At 42.6% G+C, this 23,980-nt stretch overlaps 1 protein-coding gene across 4 annotated transcripts in view; it reads right to left on the reverse strand.

The window, feature by feature from the left end:
- LOC147903030 (uncharacterized) overlaps window positions 1-23,980 on the reverse strand; it is a 31,404-nt gene that overhangs the window by 1,600 nt on the left and 5,824 nt on the right. For 3 of the 4 annotated variants that reach the window (XR_015540914.1, XM_087374127.1, XM_087374125.1), the window contains exons 7-10: window positions 9,263-9,656; window positions 8,550-8,900; window positions 7,935-8,098; window positions 7,731-7,825 (exon numbers count right to left, since the gene is read on the reverse strand). Coding sequence is in view for 3 of the 4 variants with exons in the window: in XM_087374127.1 (XP_087230253.1) it covers window positions 7,731-7,825; window positions 7,935-8,098; window positions 8,550-8,900; window positions 9,263-9,656 (1,004 nt within the window). In the remaining variant the exon portion in view is untranslated. The remainder of the gene's footprint in view (window positions 1-7,730; window positions 7,826-7,934; window positions 8,099-8,549; window positions 8,901-9,262; window positions 9,657-23,980) is intronic. The other variant, XM_087374126.1, reaches the window with a different exon arrangement.

Genomic DNA, 23,980 nt, shown 5'->3' on the forward strand with positions numbered 1-23,980 from the left:
TTCATTGAAAATCTCACGTTGCATTCTCTCTACCACATTGCTCATCCGTCATCTCTCTCCCACCTTGCATGTAGGTCAAAATAGAAACAAGTACTCTCACGAGGGCGCTCTTCCCCATTGGAGGGCCAATCGTCATTCAAATTCTGCATGCATTGCACACATTTGCATTCTCGAAAAGTGTGGATTTTCACATTTGGTATCAGAGCGGTGACGATCCACGAGCGGGACGAGAAGAGGGCGACAGTTGCAGACGACGAAAGTCAAAAGAGAAGTTGCGGAAGAGGATCACGACCGACCAATATCTGAGGTTCTGAGACAAGGGATTTTTCTGAAAATTTCTGGTCTTGAACGGTGAACGGGGTGTCCTCACGAGGTGAATCCCCCCCCCCCCCCCAAGTGAATGTACCATCAAAAGCCCTAAACCGTGAGAAAAAGGGGTCCCCTGTTCTCCCCAACGGAAAGTCGGATCGGAATAAGATTTTAAGGGGGTGATCAACCCATCAAGTACCCCCTATAACGGTATCTAGAGCTCCAATCCGCTCAAAACAAGTAGCCCAAACGGAGCGTACCAGTTTACAGCAGAAATACAAGAAGAAAAGCTTGAAAGAGAAGGGAAAGGAGGTCATTTTAAGTATCTTCTCAACACAAACGAAGCACGGATAAGTACCACCAACTCTACAACACTTGACTTTTGCTGTAAAATAAACCTCTTTTTTTTTTTAATTACAGCAAGACATTTTCTCTCTTGTATTACTAAAAGGAAAGAATGGAAGGGGAAGGGACATATAACAATGAACTTATTCCTTTTCCTCCATTACCCCAAGGAGAGAGAGAAAGAACACCTTCACCCCCTCTTGAAGAGAATGGATTAGGTGAGAGTTATGCACATCTTGAGTATGATAACCCACAAATAGATTTACAGCAGTCTCTCCTTCAAGAACCTCTTGATAGGGAGTTCTCCTTTCGTAATGAAAGAAGAAATGAGACCAGCCAAGGACAAGGTGATGAGTTCACGCCTTCAACTCAAAGCCCAGTACACATGGATTATAATCCAAGTGCAAGAGAAAGAGAGGAGACTCCTGTTGATAAGCTGACTTTCCAGCTTAGCAATATGATTGAGCAGTCCATTATGACAAGATTAGGGACTAAGAGGACTTTAAACTTCGGGGATGAAGAGTTGAGTACCCCTTCTAAGAGGTCCAAATTCCAACCACGAGAGAGAATTGAGTTCCCCAAATATGATGGGGCAAGGGAGGCTGACAAAATCCTCAATTGGATTCCTCATTTTGAGCTATACTTTGCCCATCAAGAGAAGACCGAGCAAGAGAAGCTTGCTCTTTCCACATTGCATCTACAGAAGGATGCTCTAATGTGGTGGTCCTTGTCACAAACAGGAAAAGAGCCTATTCATGAATGGCGTGGAGCAATTGAAAGCCACTTTCATGCCACCGAGGCATGAAGAGAACTAAGTTGGGAGAGGTTTAGGCAGTTCAATAATGAGAGTAATGCAGATTTGACAGCCAAATTTTGGAAACTCTCTCTAAAGTTACCCGAAAAGAGTGAGGAAGATAGGAGAAAGAAGTATTCAGCAGCCTTAAGCCCAAAAGTAAGGTACGAGGTTGAAATGTTTAACCCGACCACGCTTAAGGACCTCACTAAGCTGGCTGAAATAGCCGAGAGGAAATTGAATCCGCATAAACCCTTCAACAAAGGAAATGAGAAAGCTATCGTACAAAATGTTAACAGCCAATCACGTCGTGGATGGATACCATTTCCTTCCATGACTGACGATGAGAAGAAAAAGCTAATTAAGGAGGGAAAATGTTTCGGATGTAAGAAACATAAGCCAGGGCATCCATGGCATAAATGTCCTACTCTATTAGCCAAAATTGTCAAAACCAATTCTGTAAAAGGGAAAGGCAAAGCATTTAAGCAGGAGGGTGAGGCTTCTACCTCCTCATCCCAAGGCTCTACGATGAACATAGAACCAAGAGTAAATGCTATCCATTCAGCCAATGCTGGTGTATGGATGTGTGAACTGAATAGAGAGTAGGCGTATTCATTGTAGAGTATGGACAGAGAATAAATATTTTTCTCCTCCGTGTAGAGCATCTGATAAGATAAATAGGGCTGAAATAAAAGAGTTGGAAAACGAGATTGAAGGTCTATAGTTTCTATAGACTAAGTAGCTCTCCATCGCAAAATCATCCATAGCCAAGGTCTACCTAGTTCAATGAAAACATTTGGGTGAGAGAATCGTTTTAATACTGACCAATTTGTTGAGAATGTGTTTAAGCTTATTGAGCAGGTTACTGTAAAGAGATTTCAACAGCTAAGTATTCATAAGAAGATTCTGAGCATGAGGAGATACTGAAGAGGCACTGCAGTGGTACTTTTGCATTTTGAATATTCAGCATCAAGAGGAACCAGAACTTGAAGATGAGATTTAAGTTCGGATTCACAAGAGATCGTGTACTACCAGAAGAAGATTATTTGCAGATTATGAAGAGGAGATGCAAATGCAGAAGTAAAAGAGAAGGGTACGCAAGAGAAAGAGACAAGAGAGGATCCAGAAGAGGACTTCTGCCCATTCAAGCAGGAGGGAGTGTCATGACAAGAGAAATCACTAATCTGTGATTAGTAGACATTAAAACATTATTATTATGTTATACGCCAATGGTGTAACATGTATTTGTATTTATGATGGACACCGACTGATTTGTTATGGCAGTGGATCATCTGAGTAGATAGGACTAGTCGAGCTGGAGCCACTGCTTCAAACGGCATCGAATTTGGACATGTGATACTTATTCTATTAATAAAAATGTGCACACACGTGTCTAGGTCCTAGGGGCAATAGGAAGGGAAGGGTGCATTAAGGTGCATTGAATGGTAGATGCATGGGTCATAGGCTAAGGGTAGGTGAAAATGGGAAGATGGAACTTGAGTGTGGTCTCAAGGGACATTAATGAAAAGGTATCACCTTTTCATTGAAAATCTCACGTTGCATTCTCTCTACCACATTGCATTCATCCGTCATCTCTCTCTCACCTTGCGTGTAGGTCGAAATAGAAACAAGTACTCTCATGAGGGTGCTCTTCCCCATTGGAGGACTAATCGGCATTCAAATTCTGCATGCATTGCACACATTTGCATTCTCGAAAAGTGTGGATTTTCACAAGAGACAAGTTCATTATTGTGTATCCCTTTCCCTTCCATTCTTTCTTTTCACTAATAAGAGGAAACTGATATGCCGTAATCGCAAAAGAAAGGTTTATTTTACAGCAAAAATCATATGTTCTAGAGTTAATGGTGCTTATCCATCTCCTGCTTGATGTTTGTCAAAAGACGAGAAAAAATAATCTCTTTTCCTTTGAATTTTGCTGTAAATTGGTGCGCTAACTTCAGGCTGCTTAGTTTGAGTGAATAAAATCTTGTTCCATCATTATTGCTTGATCCCATCAAGTTTTGAGGGCTCCATCATAAATATGAACATATATGCCACACCATCGAATTGGCTTTTAATGCAATAATGTTCAAATCTCTATTAATTAACAAAATAATCTTTCTCTTGTCGTGACAACATGGCCAGAGCAGTCAAATGGGAACACTTTACTCGTGGCAATTGGACTAAATCTTGTTGCTTATTTAAATGTTTTAGATACTAAGACTTTTGCACACATAGGCAATGAAGTAAGGAACAAGATAGATCTTACATGAAGAAGATTGTAATAAGTCATGTTGTCTTTCTACAAATGGAGTCCGAATTAGATGCAATTGTACAAGCCGCTCTACAGATGTTGTCTTTCTATAGATCGACTCCCAATCTAATACGATTATACAAGCTGTTCCAATTTCTATATATACCTAAATGAATCCACGAACATTCCAAAACTCATCCTCTAAAAACACAACATAGTGCAGTTTCAATCTCATGATACACACTCATAAGATTGAAAACCATAAACTCCATCGCGCATAGTAGGGACTAGCTACTATGACATCCCCATTGACGTCATCAGCGCCCAACAGTGGGTGTGGACCATAGTATAAAAATATGCTCTCACACATATAAAGCCACACACCCACACATACTTGAAAATCCATTTATACAAAGTCTTTGTACTGAGTTTCTGTCTACACTTCGGAGGTGAAATGCAGACTCAGCCATGACGAAGGCTAGCACTAAAGAAGAAGGCTAATCGAAAAGTAGTCCAAAATCTCTTCATTCAAGCCACAACTGCTTGTGAAGACTAAACGATTTCATTTTAGTCTCTCCCAAACGAGCATCTAAATCTAGCTAATAGGGCAACGCATTATTCAAGATAGAAAGAATTATCGCAATACCAGCATGCCGCAACTTGGACGAAAACTTCACAAGGTGAAATTTGCATGTCCGTTAATACGGTAGTAGCATATACCTAGATGAATGCAAGAACATTCCCAAACTCATCCCTAAAAACACAACATAGTGTAGTTTCAATCTCACGATAGTCACTCATAAGATAGAAAACCATAAACTCCATCACGCATACTATGACATCCCCATTGACATCATCAGCACCCAACAGTGGGTGTAGACTATAGTATAAAAATATCCTCTCACACATACAAATCCACACACCCACACATACTTGAGCATCCATTTATGCAAAGTACATGTACTGAGTTTCTGTCAACAGTCCGGAGGTCAAGGGCAGACTCAACCATGACAAAGGCTAGCACTAAAGGAGAAGGCTAATCGAAAAGTAGTCCAAAATCTCTTCATTCAACCTACAACTCCTTGTGAAGTCTAAATGATTTCATTTCAGTCTCTCCCAAACGAGCATCTAAATCTAGCTAATAGGGAAACGCACCATTTAAGATAGAAAGAATTATCACAATACCAGCAAGCCGCAACTTGGACGAAAAATTCACAAGGTGCAATTTGCATGTCCGGTAATACAGCAGTAGCATATACCTAGATGAATCCAGTAACATTCCCAAACTCGTCGTCTAAAAACACAACATAGTGCAGTTTCAATCTCACAATAGTCACTCATAAGATTGAAAACCATAAACTCCATCACGCATAGTAGGGACTAGCTACTATGACATCCCCACTGACGTCGTCAGCGCCCAACAGTGGGTGTAAACCATAGTATAAAAATATGCTCTCACACATACAACTCCACACAACACATACTTGAGCATCCATTTATACGAAGTCTTTGTACCAAGTTTCTATCGGCACTCCGAATGTGAAGGGCAGACTCAACCATGACGAAGGCTAGCAGTAAAGAAGAAGGCTAATCACAAACTAGTCCAAAATCTCTTCATTCAAGCTACAAGTTCTTGTGAAGTCTAAACGATTTTATTTTAGCGAGCATCTAAATCTAGCTAATAGGGCAACGCACCATTTAAGATAGAAAGAATTATCGCAATACCAGCAGGGCGCAACTTGGAAGCTTATGCTCTCTACTGGTGAGATAGAGAAGAACATGAATGCTCAGTTTTTGCCTAGGTGAAAAATGCAATAACCAAAGCTTTCCATGAGAAAAAGTTACAGGGTTGCTCGTGGAACCATGGCATGTGCCAATGAAATTATTGTTTTAAGGGATACAAGGAAGACATATAATTTTAAGAAGCTGTGAAGACTTCAAAGAGGCTGAAACAAAAGGCTTTTACCTAGATGAATCCTGGAACATTCCCAAACTCATCCTCTTAAAACAGAACATAGTGCAGTTTCAATCTCACAATAGTCACTCATAAGATTGAAAACCATAAACTCCATCACGCATAGCAGGGACTAGCTACTATGACATCCCCCCTGACGTCATCAACACCCAACAGTGGGTGTAGACCATACTATAAAAATATGCTCTCACACATACAAATCCACACACCCACATATACTTGAGCATCCATTTATATACTAAGTCTTCGTATTGAGTTTCTGTCCGCACTCCCGAGGTAAAGGACAAACTCAGCCATGACGAAGGCTAGCACTAAAGGAGAATGCTAATCAAAAAGCAGTCCAAATCTCTTCATTCACGCTACAACTACTTGTGAAGTCTAAATGATTTCATTTTAGTCTCTCCCAAACAAGTATCTAAATCTAACTGATAGGGCAACACACCATTTAAGATAGAAAGAATTATCGCAATACCAGTAGGCCGCAACTTGGACGAAAACTTCACAAGGTGAAATTTGCATGTCCGCAAAAATGGCAGAAGCATTTACCTGGATGAATCCAGGAACATTCCCAAACTCATCCTCTAAAAACACAACATAGTGCAGTTTCAATCTCACGATAGTCACTCATACGATTGAAAACCATAAACTCCATCATGCATAACAAGGACTAGCTACTATGACATCCCCCCTGACGTCATCAACGCCCAACAGTGGGTGTAGACCATAGTATAAAAATGTGCTCTCACACATACAAATCCACACACCCACACATACTTGAGCATCCATTTTTAGTCTTCGTACTGAGTTTCTGTCGGCAATCCATAGGTGAAGGGAAAACTCAGCCATGACGAAGGCTAGCACTAAAGGAGAAGGCTAATCAAAAAGTAATCAAGATCTCTTCATTCAACCTACAACTGCTTGTGAAGTCTAAATGATTTCATTTTAGTCTCTCCCAAACGAGCATCTAAATCTAACTGTTAGGGCAACGCACCGTTTTGACCACCTACATTATTCAAGCATTTACCAAAAGAGTGGTGAGGCTAATACGGCAGAAGCATATAACTGGATGAATCCAAGAACATTCCCAAACTCATCCTCTAAAAACACAACATAGTGCACTTTCAATTTCACGATAGTCACTCATAAGATTGAAAACCATAAACTCCATCATCCATAGCAGGGACTAGCTACTATGACATCCCCACTGACGTCATCAGCACCCAACAGTGGGTGTAGACCATAGTATAAAAATATGCTCTCACACATACAAATCCACACACCCACACATACTTGAGCGTCCATTTATACAAAGCCTTCGTATAGAGTTTCTGTCGGCACTCTGGAGGTGAAGGGCAAACTCAGCCATGACAAAGACACAAAAAGCTTTGATCGAATACAGTAAAAAGATGCACTGGAGCCATGCAATTATTGCCCTCAGGTTTGGAATGCAAGTAGAGCACTTGGACTGTGGCCTACTAAGCAAGAATGGAAATGATATTTCTACTTCCAAACTGAAAGGTTGGGGACTACGTCTTGTGATTTAAAGCTAAACAATGCAACGAGAGAGAAACTTGTAATGTGAAGGTACCTGATTGAGTGATTCACTCCCTTAATGTCCTACTCATGTACTGGCTGAAATGAAATTTAAAGGCTTCCAGGTCTGCCTTAGTTTGGCAAGCTTAAGCCTGTTAATATAACCAGCAAGCAGGTGGATTGGCACTGGGCAGTGGGCACTGCTTGGTTCATCAACTGAACCGAAGTGGCTCATTTTGTCCTGGTAAGTTGGGATTAGTTGTCTAAATCAGCACCCTGACAAGCTGGGACCACTTAGCCCTAGTTAGACAACTAACTAGATCTCACCAGTCATGTTCAATTTAAATCCACGAACGATTTGGTCCTGAAACCTGACGGTGGAACAAGCACAAACCCACTTTTAATCAAGTAATGGATCAAAATCTAGTGTCAGCACACCAATACACAAGCTCAACCAGAAAGAAGAAACAAGCACTTAAAAACTGTACTGTAGAAGGCAAACAAAAGGGAAAGATGCTTACTGTGTTTTCTCTTTTGGTAGGTTACTATCTTCAAATGACAGAAATGGAAAACTTTCAATGACAGTTCTGTCAAGTCCACCTTCCCTCTGTAAAACCTGACAATGAACACAACTGTGTGTTCAATATTTAATTTTGAAGAGACTTGCTGAGATCAAAGTTTTGGATTAAAAAGCAGTGTTCTCATACAGAAAGGTGGGAGCATACATTTCCCCTTCCAATATTAAAGTTGAAAGAGCCAAGTTCTTGGTCCATGCTTGGTGAATCTGTTCTACAAAGGCTAATCTTTGAAAATGCCATGGCAACGAAAAATAGCAGTGTTGAACTTACTGCTACCAGAAGTATAACCACAATGCTCAAACTTTTTCCACCTGTCCAGAAACGCATATGAGAATCTTCCACATATGCAACAGTAACAGATGAAAGACTGCCAAACCAACAGAGAACCTAAAAGGAACAACAATGCGTCAAGACAGTGGGCTCATTCACCATGCTAGTGAGCAAAAGGCACAAGGCGACATATTGGATCACAAGATAACAGTTCACTTTCCAGCAGTAGACAGCTTAATTCTAAGTGACAAACACATGTAGGACACGAACATCCCCATCCAACGAAGTTAATTCATAAGCTCTAAACCAGAGCATTTGCTGAGTTTTTACACGAGAAACACAAAAAGCTACATCCACTTCAATGCCACAATTTGTATTTCCCCTTTTTAGACCACAAGCAAGATATCAATCAGGTAGCTAGTTACATCATATCAATAACTAATTCAACCACAAAATCCAATCAAACACAAAGAATGAAGCTTGAAGATATACCAGGAAGTACCACGATGATATCATAGAAAGAAGTTTCGTGCACAATGTAATCTAGATTGGAGACAGCAAAAGTAAGATCTCCCCCTAGAAATGCTTCAGCCCCAACGTGATACTCCAAAGATTTTGAAAGGTTTCTACTGGAAGTATTGCCATTGGAAGTTAATGAATAATTTGCCAGTGTAAGAAAGCCTGCATTTTGGGCCAACAAGATTGTGTTGCTCCCATTGCAAGAAAATTTGATTGACACATTATTCTGATTATGCAGCTTGGCGCCAGCTATCTTAAAGTACGAGACTTGACCTGGGAAGAGCCAGCCAGAAATGCTCTGCTTGGATCTTGGATACTGCAATGCTGTGACATTGACAGCCAAAACGAATATTAATTTTTGCCAAACTACATCAATCAGCCACTGACCATGAGCAGAGAGAAGACTATAGAACAAACACTTTTCACCCAATGAACCATGAAAATCACGTCATGGTTGGATTTTAAATATTGTAACTGGACGCTTTCATTTTGTTAAATTTTCCACCTTATGACTGCTCACGATGAGTGCAATTAAGGCAGGAAAGCATTGCTAATTTTTCCTGCTGTACATTCAATAAGTGGGAGAAACAGAAAATACTGTAATAGGATGCTGTGTCACAAAAACAGGGAGGACTTCTGTCAAATAATAAACAAAACGGAGGTTTAGAATAGTTCAGAAAACATACATCCTTCACAAAAATCACCACCATAACCATCCATACATTTGCACACAAGATCCGATATACATCGGCCACTTGGATAAGAGCAATTTCTTGGGCACAAGTAATTGGAGCTCTGCATAGATGCAGTGGAAATGGTAAGATTTATTAAGGCTGCTTCTTCCACACATGCATCATTGTTGTAGATCCCAATAAAAAACAGCCCTGTCCCAGTGAAGTAGTAGTGATGGTAATTTTGCCGACCCTGGTAGCCTAGCTTGTCTGCATACTTATCAATGTCAAATTCTGATGGCATAGCTTCCTGCTTGAGGCCAGTACCATCTCCAGGCTTTAAGAAAAGCATAACATCACCATGTGAACGAGACATTTCCACTAAAATCCGTGTTTGACTGTCAGAAACCTGCAAATCAATGCAACATAAGCATGCACACCTAAATTACATATCCTCACGAAATACCCTAAATCTTATGGAGCATTTTAGAATAAGCTCGATCAACATTGCCAATCAAACGTTTTCAAACATCAAATATTTAAAACATGTTTTCAAACCTTTCCAAGCGTTTGGAAAAATGAAAATTTCCTCCCTATCAATTTCATACATACATCTCCAAATAAACACACTGCAGGAAATCGAAATTAAAACACCAAGTGACGCTTGGAAAGTAATATCATCATTCACAAAACAGTGATATGATAAACAAAGACAAGTACTTAAAGTGGATAGCCATCCACACTCAAGTATAAATCCTTGGATCTTGATTACAACTTGTGTCCATGTACAATGTAATATACATGTCATGGGGGGAGATGGCATTCCATCTATCAAAAGTAGGAAAAAACATGTGAGTAGCCACATATGTAATATCAAAGCAACCAAGCTGAGATTCAAGCAGTAGATGTGTCAACAGAATACTATTGGGTAAAAGGAGAATTGAGTCTCGGACATTTGTCTAGTTTTGCATATGCTAGAGAACTAGCAACTTGGTATCAAAGCTGAAGGCTGGTCAACGGAAAGTTCCTTGTAGATTGCACATGTGAGTGTTAGGAGTGTGTGAGTGCATTGTGGTTGCATGTCAGATGGATGATCAAAATTTGAGGTCGTCAGCGGGTGACCGTCAAGTTGAATCACTTTATGTTTCTGTCCTGGTTTGACACCTCATTTGAAATTTGACTATTAACGATGTTGTCTTGTCGCAGCATTGTTTATGGTTTACCCCTTAACTACCCTGTCTCCAATTGCCCCCTCCACACTAATCCTCAATGGTTTCTTGTGCAGCCTTTTAAGGAGGAAATCAAGGAGCGTATAACTGGGTCTGTATAGCAAGAGGGACTTGCTTGGTGGTTTCCTTGCAGCCAATGCTTTTGTCTATTCTTTCCAATAGCGGATGAAGCTCATCACTGGAGCTAAAAGCCTCAATTTTACGAGCTAAAGGGCACACAAGGGATCAAGGCTTCAGACATTTGAGAGGGTACAGGAAAAATACCTCAGCTTGGAGCCAAGATTGCAATTCATTATTATGCAAGACTTGCCACTAAACAAGGTTGGCACTTTGATTGTATGTATGACCACAAAGATAGCACAGGTGCACCAGTGCCTTGTGTCTTCATCATAGGATTTGGCACTATAAGCTGGCCAAGCAGCAGACGAGCAATCGTGTAGCAAAACGTTTTTGAAAATCAAGCTTGCAGAAACAGATTCGGGACCAAGCAAGTTCGCAGGTGAATTAAAAGAAGAAGACTGCAGTGCATAAAATCAGAAAAGAACAAAGGAAACTGAAGCTGCGGCGCTGCGCACAAGAATTGGACAAGGGGTTTCTTCTCTTTTTGAATTCAATTTGTTGCTGCTTTGGATTAATTTGCGTAGTAAAATGGTAATAAAGCCAAGCAAGCTAGGATAACTGGTAGTACATCGCAATCAAGTACCACCATAGGGGTGAAAAGAAAATGGCATCCCAAGAAGATGAAGAAGAAAGCAAGGAAAGAAGGATTGTGTAACATGTTTCAAATGCCTTCAACCACATTTATGGAAGTAAACTGGTGAAAAGACTGAAGCTGAAAACCAGGCCACCTCACTATGCCTATACAGTTCGCATGGCGGATTGAGGTAAGGTACCAAAGGACCACACAACTAGAGCTGCACATCCAAGACTACGGGGAGAAGCTGGATTTTGAAATTATCAAACTTGGTCACGCAGATGTAGGACTTGGAATGACATGGCACTAGAAGAAAAGTCTTGAGATGGATTGGCAAAAGGCACATCGGCAAAATTGAATTTGATGGTGTATTGTATATGCTTCAAAGTGAGAAGGATGTTTCTCAAGGCCCTTTGATCTCGACTATGGATGCTCGAAAGACTCCGAATAAGTTTGTGTTTCTTTGTTGTGCCTCTGTTGAGTCGTGCCTGGATGCACCAACAAATTCTTCGACTACCCAAGATGGGGAGACGGCCTCCTTAGCCAATCAGATTCTCCAAGAGTTGTCTAGTTGTTTTACAGATGAGCTACCTTTCTATTTTAAAGATGAGTTACCTTTCAGTGACCTCCAAAAGAATCGTTCAACATAAGCTTAAACTTGTTCCAAGAGAGGATTTGTGAACAAACCGCCTTATTGGTTGATCTTTACAGAAGAAGCTGAGGTGCATAGGCAAATTTGGACGAATACCTCAGGTGGGGGAAGATTCAACCCAGTTTTTCACCTTTAGCTTCACCAATTATATTTAAAAAGAAAAAAGATGGTATCTTTTGGTTGTGCATCGACTCTCGGGAGTCGAATAATATCACTGTTAAGCACAATATCCAATGGCAAGGATTAATGATCTGTTGGATGCCATGGTACTATAATTTTTAATAAGGCAGATTTGAAAAGCGGATACAATCATATCAAAATTCGTGTGCACAAGATTGCTTTTAGAAGCAGATTTGGTCACTATGGGTTTTTAGTAATTCTATTTTGGACTTACCAATGCTCCAGCTTTATCCATCATGCTGATGAATGATTTACTACGCCCATATCTTGACAGGTTTGTAGTACATTTTATTGATGACATATTGGTTTACTGAAAAAGTCATGGGGAGCATAGAGAAAATCTGAGAATAGTGTTTCATGCCCTGAGAAAAGTCAGTCTCTACGTGAATAAGAAGAAAACCATGCTATGCACGCTTAAGCTTAAATATCTTGGCTTTATTATAACTCTGATTGGGTTGAAATGGATCTAAACAAGGTGGCTACAATTTTTATATCACGATGTATACTAATATTGTCTTTCCATTGAACGAGTTGACCTCAAACAAAGTACTTGTGCTTAGGGAAAGAATCAACAAGAAAGCTTTGATGAGATAAAGAGAGCAGTAGCTCAAAGGCATGTGTTAATAATTATTGATCCCCAGAAAAATAGAAATAGATGCAAGTGGCATTGCTGTAGGAGCCATTCTCTATTGTAATAAGAAGAAGGCCAATTGCCTTTGAAAGCGAGAAGCTTTCACCTTCTCAGAAAAATTGGCCAACTCATGAGCAAGAGTTGTATTCCATGATCCATGCTTTCAAAGCATGGAGACCATAGATGATGGTATGCTTAAAAGAAATGGCAAGGTAGTAGTACCTAATCGAAATGATCTCCAATAGAAGACCATCCAATCAGGAGCCATGATAGCCCATGTGTGAAACATCCAGATGTTGAAAAGACATACAAGCTCGTAAAGTGTGATTTCTTTTGGCCAAAGGTCAAAAAGCATATTCATGAATATGTCAAACAATGTTTTGTGTGCCAAGTAAGGTAGAACAAGTGAAACACCTGGCCTTTTACAGCCATTGAAAGTACCATCAGGTAGATGGAGAGCATTCCATGGACTTTATTATTGATCTGCCAAACACGCAAGGAGGGTATGATTTTATTGTTGTGGTCATTGATCATCTTAACAAGATGTGAAGTAACATATTTTGTCTGCATGGCTTACAGAAATCTAGACTATCACACAGGGATAAGAGATTTACGAGTCAATTTTGGATTGCAGTATTTGATACTTAGGACTAAGTAGTTGGGAACAATCATCTTGAAACGGATGCTCAGTCAACCAAGATGATAGCATTCATCCATAGGGATGAGTCCTTTTGAATTCAATTGTGGATTTAGACCACCTAATTGAATTAGTGTTAAAGATCCACAAAGAGTACCTAGTCCCGCGGATTACGTAATCCACATGCAAAGAATGCTTGAACTGGCTGAGTCAAACATTCGTCAAGCCATGGATAGGGCTAAGACTTATGTGTATATAGCTTTAGAACTTTCAAAAGATTTGATGAAGAGAGTTTTTCTCAAGGTTCCTTCGCGCTAAGTCCTTAGCTATAGGAGAGTGCACATAATTATCAACCCGATATTGTGGGCCGTGGTTAATTATAAAGAGAATAGGCAAGTTCATGTATTGGTTAGAGCTGCCGAAGAGTTGTCTTTGACAAACCGATTTTTGCAAGCAACAGATTCATTAATTGATGGGATTGTTATGTTACAGGAACGATAGGAAAATGCAGCACGTAACACAATAAGAACCCTAGACCGAGTCTAAGATGACTATTCAAAACCGGAAGACACCTACGCTGCTGATTGCTATGTATTGTCTTCCTCTATCTAGGGCTACCTTCGGAACATAGTTGCAATGAAAAACGTTTTTTATATTTTGAAACGTTTTCAAAACGTTTTCAAACATTGCCAAACGTTTGGAAGTAAAAAACGCATTTTTTTGGCAGTGGTTTTTGGGGCAAAACGCCCTAAGGTCAATTTTTGGCCCTACTTTTATCAAAACAATCAAAGGAGCTGTCCAGGAATGAGGATAGTATCTTGCTACACGTACTTTGTTGCAAACTTGCTTTCTAGTTCCTTATTGTTGCTTTTTAAATTCCTGGGCTCACTTCTGAGTGTATGAACATATTAGGTTGCTGAAATAATAGTTTATAACCTAGATGAATCCAGGAACATTCCCAAACTCATCCTCTAAAAACAGTTTCATGGGACCCCTCGTACGAGCTGATCATTGACTAAGCGCTGTTGCAGGGCGCCCTGCAGCCCCAAACAAAGGCAATTTGCAGAACAGAGCTGTTAGTAGGAGCCTCCCCTAGGCATAGACACATCCTGAACGGCAGTTTTCTATTTGGAAAAGCCTGCTCTATTTGTTGGAATGGTCACCTCCCCATCTGTAAGCCCCCATATGAGGAGAGCATGGGGGAGGTAGACCTGGAAATATTGGGGCTGCCACATGGGCAGCACATGAGCTGCCATGTGGGCAGCTGTCAAGACAAAGGGCAGGCCATGGACCTGCAACTGGAGGCACAACATGGCGACCTGTTTGGACAGGCTTGTGCTCAGGGTTATTGCCTGCAGCAGGTCCTGAACAGGGTGCGGACCTGTACGGCTGCAGTACGGCTGCATGGCGGGGGTCTATGGGCAGGCATAAGGCCTGCAATAGGCGCAGGAATGGGCAAAGGCAGCAGCCCAAAAGGGGCTGCCAAAGGCCCTTATATAGGGCTGGTTGGACCAGCCAACCAGGTCGGCCAGCAAGCAGACTGGTCAGCCAGTCTGGTCGGCCAGGATGAGGCTGGCTGGTCGGTCCATTCAAGGGGGCCTTGTGCCCTATAAAAGGAAGGCTTCCATGCCCTCATTCATATCACTTGGAGCAGCAATTGGGGAGCAGACAGCAGCAGCAGCAAGCCTACCCTTGGACCTACACACAGGAGGAGAAGGAGGCTGACATAGAGCTGCACACTGAGCTCAAGGTGCTGCCCACCTAGGCTGGCTTCCGGACAGCAAGGTGGAAGGGATCTAGACAAAGAGTCTACATATGCTCGAGGTGGAGCACGCGGGCTCACAGATCTAGAAGTGTTAGGCTTGTAGTAGAAGGACCTTTTGGTATTGTATCATGTCCTACTTTGTGGACGGACGGAGATATAAAGTGTTGCTTCTATATTTGTCTCTGGGCATTGTCTATTTACTGGCTTGCACATCTATGCACATAAGTTTAAGAAGTTCGTGATTTCACACCCCACATGCACACTATGAAAGCTCCTGAGCATTACTATCAATCTTCTGCTATGCGTACCCTCTGTTGGGTCTTTTCTAACATGGTATCAGAGCCCAGGTAGGTTATCTAGAAGCCAACCATAGGTTGCAAAGAGTGGGCAGTCTTGTTTGACTGTGAGATCATGGGGATTTTGGTCTTAATATGGCACCATCACAAGCTTGTAGCACATTTGTAACGTGTGTAACTTGACCTATGACCTAGGCGGCCTGCTGAAGCTTGCTGCAAGCGCCGCTTGACCCGTGACTTAGGCGGCCTCTTGGAGCTTGTTGGCGAGGAAGATGGAGTGGCGGGGCTCTGTGTGTGTGTGTGTGTGTGTGTGTGTGAGAGAGAGAGAGAGAGAGAGATCACACGTGTGGGAGCCTAAAGGTAGGGACCTTGCTGAAGGATGACCCTAATTCAGACGCTCTTGGGAATCGACTTCCACGACTGGAGGATTGTGCCCTTGCGAGAAGGAGGGTGACTCGGTCTACTGAAATTTGAGTTTGGTTGACTTTGCTGTGTGGTATAACATCAGAGATGTCAACCACTTGTCACGATCTGTGACGTATTCCTTTTCTCTATATCTTAGACTAATGGATGGTTTGATGAATGGACACTTGTGGAAGGGTACGCCCTTTCGACGAGACACTTCCTATGAGGCACAACCCTTCACAAGAGACATTCTATGGAAGAGACACTCCTATTGTAATGTACCCTCTCATCAAGGGTCACACCCTTCACAAGGGGTACACACCTCTTCATGCACATACACTTTGGAGTACACACCTTTTCATGTGTGACTCTTCACTCTCTATATAAGAGAGGCCCAACTGTATGGATGACACACTACAGACACTCAAGCAATACAAATATTCCTTGTTCTCTGCTATTTCAGTCTCCTTTATGTTCCTTAGCACATTTCTAAATATAGTAAATATAGGATTTCTTACAGTGGTATCAAAGCAAATTTTGCTCCTACCTGTAGAAAATGCCCCCCACCTTCTAGCGCCTATCTGATACATCTCTTTCCGCTAGAAGGATATCCGCGCACATTGTGCATGGAAGAGATGGAGAGAATGAGCGTAAAAACTTTTAGCGCCAACCCCACCTAAAGTCATCAATGGCCTCTCCATCTCCCCCACATCACGAGTTGATGTGAATGGACACGACAAAAATCGTGTCTTTTGATGTGCTTGGACTGTCCCAAAACCAAGGGACGCACTTTTCCACCATCAGACACACCTTTTGATGAAGAGTTTTGACTCCTCACCCAAGGGACACACCCCATCGTGGAAAAAAGGACACACCTTTTCGTGTGGGGACACCCCTTTTTAAAACAGGGTCACACCCCTTCATGAAAAGGTACACCTATTCCAAGGGTCACACTTCTTAGAATAGGCACACCTTTTGGCACCAAGCACCCTACAAAAGGGTACCTAAAAGGCTAAAAAGAAAAACCAGCCCTATACCCAAGACCTAACCCTAGACTACCCAAGGGTTCTCTAAACCCATGTTTTAATTTTTGGTAACCACCACCCAGCAATAGGCGCACAAATCAAAACGTGAATACCTGCAATATGTTTCCTTTTTTCTGCAGTACGTGTTTGCGCCATATCCTTGCAGCAAGCTGTGCCCCTCGTCAGGCCTCCATCTTGTGTCATTCTCAATGGCCTGCATCAGCCAACTCTTTTGCTTACCTGCCTACAAGACGTGGTGATCGAACAGATCCCCTTTGCAGCCTCTATCGTCATCTTGCTGCCTCGATTTCTGCAAACAGCGTAGGAGCCAGAAATACGCCATCTTTCCAGCGCCAGATCATCAGCCCGTGCTGCCGCAAATCAGCCCTGGAAGCAAGCAAGGCACTTCCCTCAAGCAGCGCCAGATGCAAGCAGTCTATGCCAGCGAATTAAATCAGCCTGTTCCCTGCTGCGCATAGCCTGTGAACAGCGACTTTTGGCAGCCCTCCTTTTCCGTCTAGCGAAGCTCGGTCCTCATCTAGTACCCTACAGGTTTCTGCGCAAGGCTACGAACTTCCACGCAGGAAAAGTGCGCCAGATCTCATGCAATCTGCACCACGCCTCTGCCAATGCCCCTATCTGCCTCGAAAGTCTTGCCAGGCACCTTTTTCTTGTTCACACTTCAACGTGAACTTGCAAAGATAGTAAATGGACCTCCAGACAGAGATTTTCAGGCCATTCTACGCAACTAATTGGCAGATCTAATCTATGCCAGGTGGATTCTTTCCATTCAATTTCTAAGGATTCTCTTTCATATTGTTATTTGACGCTCATTATCAAATTACAGCAAATGAAAGCCTCCTCCTTAAAGCATGGAAACCCTTGGTAATTCCCCACTCCCTTCAAGGACACCTCAAGCATCCTCTACCACACAATATCGTGTTCAGATTGCACAACCAGCCCATTTCGGAGCTTTTGCATCGTGGGTCTTCTGTGTCACGTGCCCTTCCAGAGACTTGGACCACATCCTATACCTTCTGCGTGAGGCACCTCAATTACATTACTTCCTCAGCACAGTCTAGGTTGTGTTCCACGAGACACGTAGATACCCAAAACCCGATATTCCTCACGAGTTTGCTGTTCATCTTTGGAGAGACTTTTACCCCTCAGCTTCAGCATCTCCAGGGTACTCTCCCCCTCCTTCAGCTCCCAGATATCCTCCTATACAGGTTGTACCTTTCCCAAGACAGTATTTACACTCTGAAGGCACTCCTTCTCCTGGATATCCTCCACTCCCGACAGCAGCTTCTTATCCCTTCTCAGATCCGTGGACTCTGCAACCTACCCCTGTACTCTCACGAGCAGTAACACCCATTTCGGCATCACCAGTGTTACCTCAGACAGGACCTCCTTTACCAGATTTCCACGGCTGGTTCCATCTTGCTTCTCATGTCCCCTCCAACATGAGCAACCTCAGGAAGCAGCCCGAATCTTCTTCCAGGAATGATACAAACTAGAGCGCAGGTTCGTGCTTTTCTCACAGGGATCTCAAATATGTCGCAACGCTCACGTGCAGCCTCTCCGAAGATAAGCGACTCAAGTCCAAAAAAGACCCCTGAAGTCAACTTACAAGGCAAAGCACTACTTCAACTTCAAATTTCCCAGCTTCAGGACAGCATCTCTGACTTGGTCCAGAAAGTCCAACAACTCCAAGATTCTCGCAGTACCACACATACAGAGGATGACATGACGCCACCAGACGACTATGTGGACTCGTTCCCACCTGAGGTAGAAAACACTGAACTCCGTGCCCTCTACCGGTTACTCCAAGCTTCCAAAACTAAAAGACTTGACATTAAACTTCCGGAAGCCTACACTCGTCAACGAAATCGCCGAACAGTTGACCATTGGCTCACAAAACTGCGCATGTACTTTGATACTGTTGACCTCACTGAAGGCAAAAAGATTGCCTTGGCAGCCTCCCTCCTCAAGGATACAGCTTTCCTATGGTGGCAACGACGCTTAAAGGACGGCAAAAGTGTGTTAACTTGGAAACGTTTTGAACACGTGCTCCGTAAGCAGTTCATACCTGCCAATGCGGACTTCCAAGCAAATTCAAAACTCAGACTGTTGGAGCAAACAGGCTCCCTGTCTTCCTACATCTCTCAGTTCACGACATTGGTGCTGGAGATTAATGGTTTAGATTTAACTGATGATGATTGCCTTTATGCTGTCATCTCAGGCCTAAACCCCTCATTACGCATTGATGTCCTCAAAGCAAACATCACCACCACAGCTGGCGCTATTGCTTACGCAGAGCGCATTACAGATTTCCAAAACACAGGGAAGCAGAGTGCTAATAGAACACAGAACTCTACTATGGCCAGAGGTGCTCACCCTCAAGATAACCCCAAGTTTCGAAAAAACTCAGGTAATCAAGGTCAGCGACAGTCTCAAGATCCCCATAAGTCTCAAAAATCGTATGCTGGATTCCAACAGAAGCACTCCTCCAAGGATCGCGCCTCTTCTTCTTCACAAAGTCATCACCGCCATCCCCAACATAAAGGTGCAGCCACTCACAAGAAAAACAACTCCAGCACAAAAGGACTTTGTACCATCTGTACAAGCGACCATAGATGGTTCGATTGTCCCAAGCGACCAAAGCAAAATTCCAATATGGAACCTAGCACTTCCCAAACAGAAGATGCTACCCCAACACATGACAAGAAAGGCAAAGCTGTTCGAATGGCAAATATCATCCACATGAGCCTTGCCAGCAACCCCGAACCTTCCCTGGCAAGGATCAATTCGTGGAACAACAGTCACTATCCTCATCGACACTGGCTGCTCTCATAACTTCCTAGCTAGTTCTATGGTCGACAAACTTCGGTTGACCACCAGTCCTAGTCCCATGGACTATCAGATTGAACTCGCAAATGGAACTACCTTCTTGTGCAACACCAGGATCAAAAACTTGTCTTTTCGCATCCAACATTATACGGACGAGTTGAACTTCAACATCATGCCTCTTTCTCGGTACAATGTCATACCTCGACAACAGTGGCTCTACGACTATGATCCATCAATCAGTTTTCACAGCCATACTATCCAGTTTGTCCACCAGGGAAAACTTATTGCGCTAACTGGTTCTAGGGACTCTCCTTCAACCCCAGTTGCCTCTGCCCTACAAGTAAAGAAGTGAGTTCGTAAACATCAAGTACAGCATCCTCCTGAATACCTCAACCAACCTTTTTTCCAGCCCTACCTGGATATTTTTCCACAGCAATTGCCAAAGCAGTTACCACCTCAACGACCAGTGGATCACCCAATCGAACTTATTCCCGACAATAATCCACCGTCGAAACCTCCTTATCGGGTTTCTTATACTCAAAATGAAGAAATCCAAAGACAGGTGACCGAACTACTCGACAAAGGTCACATTCGGCCCAATCGCAGCCCTTTCGGATCTCCTGTACTACTTGTGGGAAAAAAGAATAAGTCAATGCGCCTTTGCATCGACTACCAAGCCCTCAACAAGCTCACTATCAAAAACAAGTATCCATTGCCTCGCATCAATGAGCTCTTCGATTTACTTCTACACGCCACAGTGCACACAATTCTCAAAGATTGATCTTCGTTCAGGTTATCATCAAATTCGCATACGAGAAGGCGATGAGTATAAGACAGCTTTTCGAACAAAGTATGGATACTACGAATGTTTGGTCATGCATTTTGGGTTAAACAATGCCCCGGCCACATTCATGACACTAATGAACGACATATTCAGGCCTTTCCTCGATAAGTTCGTCATCGTTTACCTCGATGACATCCTCGTTTTCAGCAGATCCCCTACATGAGCACAAACAACATCTTCGCCAAGTTTTTGAAATTCTCTGCGCAACTTCTCTCTACATCAACATTGAGAAGAGTGAGTTCTTCAAGACCCAACTTGAATATTCGGGACATGTTATTTCAGTTCAAGGCATCTCTGTGGATCCCAAGAAGGTCGAGGTAATCCGAAATTAGCCTACTCCTAAGAATGTTCATGATGTCCGCTCTTTTCTCGGATTGGCAAACTTCTACCATACAAAGGAGGGACAAATAGAAGAGGAGGCCTCGACCTCAAGCCCTGACCCTACCCTTGCCCTTTCCGATCCTCTTATTTCTATAGATGAGCCCAACATCTACAATGAAGAGTCCATAGATAAAGAAGCTAACGGGCGAGAAGCTGCATTGGCCCTAGAAGTGCTCCAGCGACCTCCTGAACCCCATTCTACTTCTCAAATTCCATCCACCTCGGCACCACCTCTATTGACCCCGCAACAGTGATATGGTTTGTTGCTCTCCCTCTTGTCGATGGAGAATAATACCTCTTTCTCCATGACATCGAGGTTATGTTTGGTCTCCGGGAGGACGAAGCTCTTGGTGTCCTGTGTGGATACGAGGTGGACACGACTATGCAAGAACCTGGGTTTTTGGGAGCAGATGACTCAATAGAAGAGGTTCTTGCTTTAACATTGGTCAAAATCAAAGATGCAGAGACATCAATCTACTCCGACCTACCTGATGTTCCAGAAGAAGCCTCCACATCTCGCTCTGAACAGTAGGAGACCTCTGGATCCATCCTCATTGACAAAGAGGAAGGGATTGAGCATGACGACTCCATAGTGGTAAGAAACTATGAGCTTTGAATTTCTTCTCTCTTGGTATAATTTTGCTTTATCAGAATTTTAATAAGGTCTATCAGTTTTCCGAAGTCGCAGCTCCTATGTCCGAATTATTGAAAAGCACAGTAGTTTTTCAATGGCTTCCTGAAACATAGTATAGTTTCCAACAACTCAAGCAAGCACTCACTACCACACCAGTTATGGCTGTTGCTGACCCAAACCTTCCATTTGAGGTCATGACCGACACTTCCGACATCGCTATAGGAGCAATCTTGTTGCAAGAAGACAGAGTTATTGCTTTTGACAGCCATAACATTCCAATATCCAAACCTGATACCCGGTTTATGATAAGGAGTTTCTTGCCGTTGTACATGCTTATCACTCTTGGAAACATTATCTCATAGAAGCCGACTCGGTGGTCAAGACAGACTATCACTCTCTAAAGTATATCTTTACTCAGCCAGTCATGAACGCTCGACAAGCACGCTGGGTTGAGTTTTTGGCCAACTTTCACATGACCATTGAGTACATTCCAGGACTACGCAATGTAGTTGCAGATGCTCTCAGCAGGTTAACTCTAGCATCAGCTATGGTAATCTCTACATTATCTATGGATGTTCCGAATTCATTCAAAGGGAAGTATTTCAATGATAAAGACTTCGGCACAGCAGTACAAGTTCTTTCAAAAGATCAACCTTCGACTTCCGAACAGAAGATTTTCTCATCCTATTCTTATACGGACGACCTTCTATTTTATCAAGATCGCATCTCTGTACCACATGACAAGGATGTTCGACGTCTTTTGTTATAAGAGCATCATGTAGTTCCTTATGCTGCCCATCCAGGCATCAACAAGACTTATAGGTTACTCAGTGCAACATACTACTGGCCTCAGATGAAAAGCGACGTCATCAAAATGGTTACATCTTGCTTATCTTGTCAACAAATGAAAGCAAGCCGACGACTTCCAGCAGGACTTCTTCAGCCTCTTCCAATCCCAACTGAAAGGTGGGAAAGTATTTCCATGGATTTCATTACAACACTACCACGATCCTCCCAAGGTAACACTCAGATTATGGTAATTGTTGATCGACTGTCCAAAATGGCACACTTTGTTACTTGCAAAAGCAGTGCACAGGCTCCGGACATCGCCAAACTCTTCATACAACACATCTTCCGACACCATGGATTGCCCAAGAATATCATATCCGACAGAGATCCTAAGTTTACCAGTCACTTTTGGATTTCATTGTTTGAATCTTTAGGTACAACTCTACTGTTCAGTTCAGCCTACCACCCAGAATCAGATGGCCACACTGAAAGAGTCAACCAAGTTCTGGAAGAAATGCTTCACATTATATTCAGTCACGCCTAGCAGCTTGGGAAGAGTATCTACCACTCCTTGAGTTTGCTTATAATAACTCTTTCCATAGTGCCATCAGCATGACTCCATTTCAAGCAGCTTATGGACACATTCCGATTGTACCAACGAATTTTGTACTTCAACATCGAGTGGCCCTAGCTGATCAACTGGTTCAAGAAATGCAAGACATTCTACTCCAAGTCAGGGATCACATGCAAAAAGCGCAAGAGCGGTATCAACGGTCTGCCAACAAACATAGACGTCACTTGGAATTTGACACTGGTGACATGGTGCTATTATTTGTAGCCCCACATCGCTATAAGACGGTTAAGTCTATGTTTCCTAAGTTGCGACCAAGATACTATGGACCTTTCCGGATCGTCGAGAAAAATTCACCTTTAAGTTACAAATTGGAATTACCACCATCATGGGGTAAAATCCATCTGACATTTCATATTTCTTGGCTAAAGACGTACATTCCAGGCGATGAAGCAGTTCCTCCTGCAAGTGATTATGTCCCAGAAATCGAAGACGATTATGTTCTCCTTATTCCTGAGCGTATTTTGAACCATCGACAGAGAGAGACTCGACATCGACTTATCACGAAATTCCTTGTTCTTTGGCGAGATCTGGACGACTCCGACGCTACTTGGCAATCTGATGAAGACTTACAGCAGTACCCTGACATTTTACAGCAGTATTTTCAGAACTTACCGTGATATTTTCTACATCAGTTCATTATCTCCACCAGGGTATTATTTTGAGTGGGAGGGGATGTCACGATCTGTGACGTATTCCTTTTCTCTATATCTTAGACTTATGGATGGTTTGATGAATGGACACTCGTGGAAAGATATGCCCTTTCGACGGGAGACTTCCTATGAGGCACAACCCTTCACAAGAGACATTCTATGGAAGAGACACTCCTTTTGTAATGTGCCCTCTCATCAAGGGTCACACCCTTCACAAGGGGTACACACCTCTTCACACCTTTTCATGTGTGACTCTTCACTCTCTATATAAGAGAGGCCCAACTGTATGGATGACACACTACAGACACTCAAGCAATACAAATATTCCTTGTTCTCTGCTATTTTAGTCTCCTTTCTGTTCCTTAGCACATTTCTAAATATAGTAAATCTAGGATTTCTTACACCACTACAGCCTCTTCAACACCTGCTCTCCCTTC

Source organism: Dipteris shenzhenensis, chromosome 4 (genome assembly GCF_047967505.1).
Source record: "Dipteris shenzhenensis isolate YYH24624 ecotype China chromosome 4, Dip_SZ_1.0, whole genome shotgun sequence".
NCBI classification, from domain to species: domain Eukaryota; kingdom Viridiplantae; phylum Streptophyta; class Polypodiopsida; order Gleicheniales; family Dipteridaceae; genus Dipteris; species Dipteris shenzhenensis.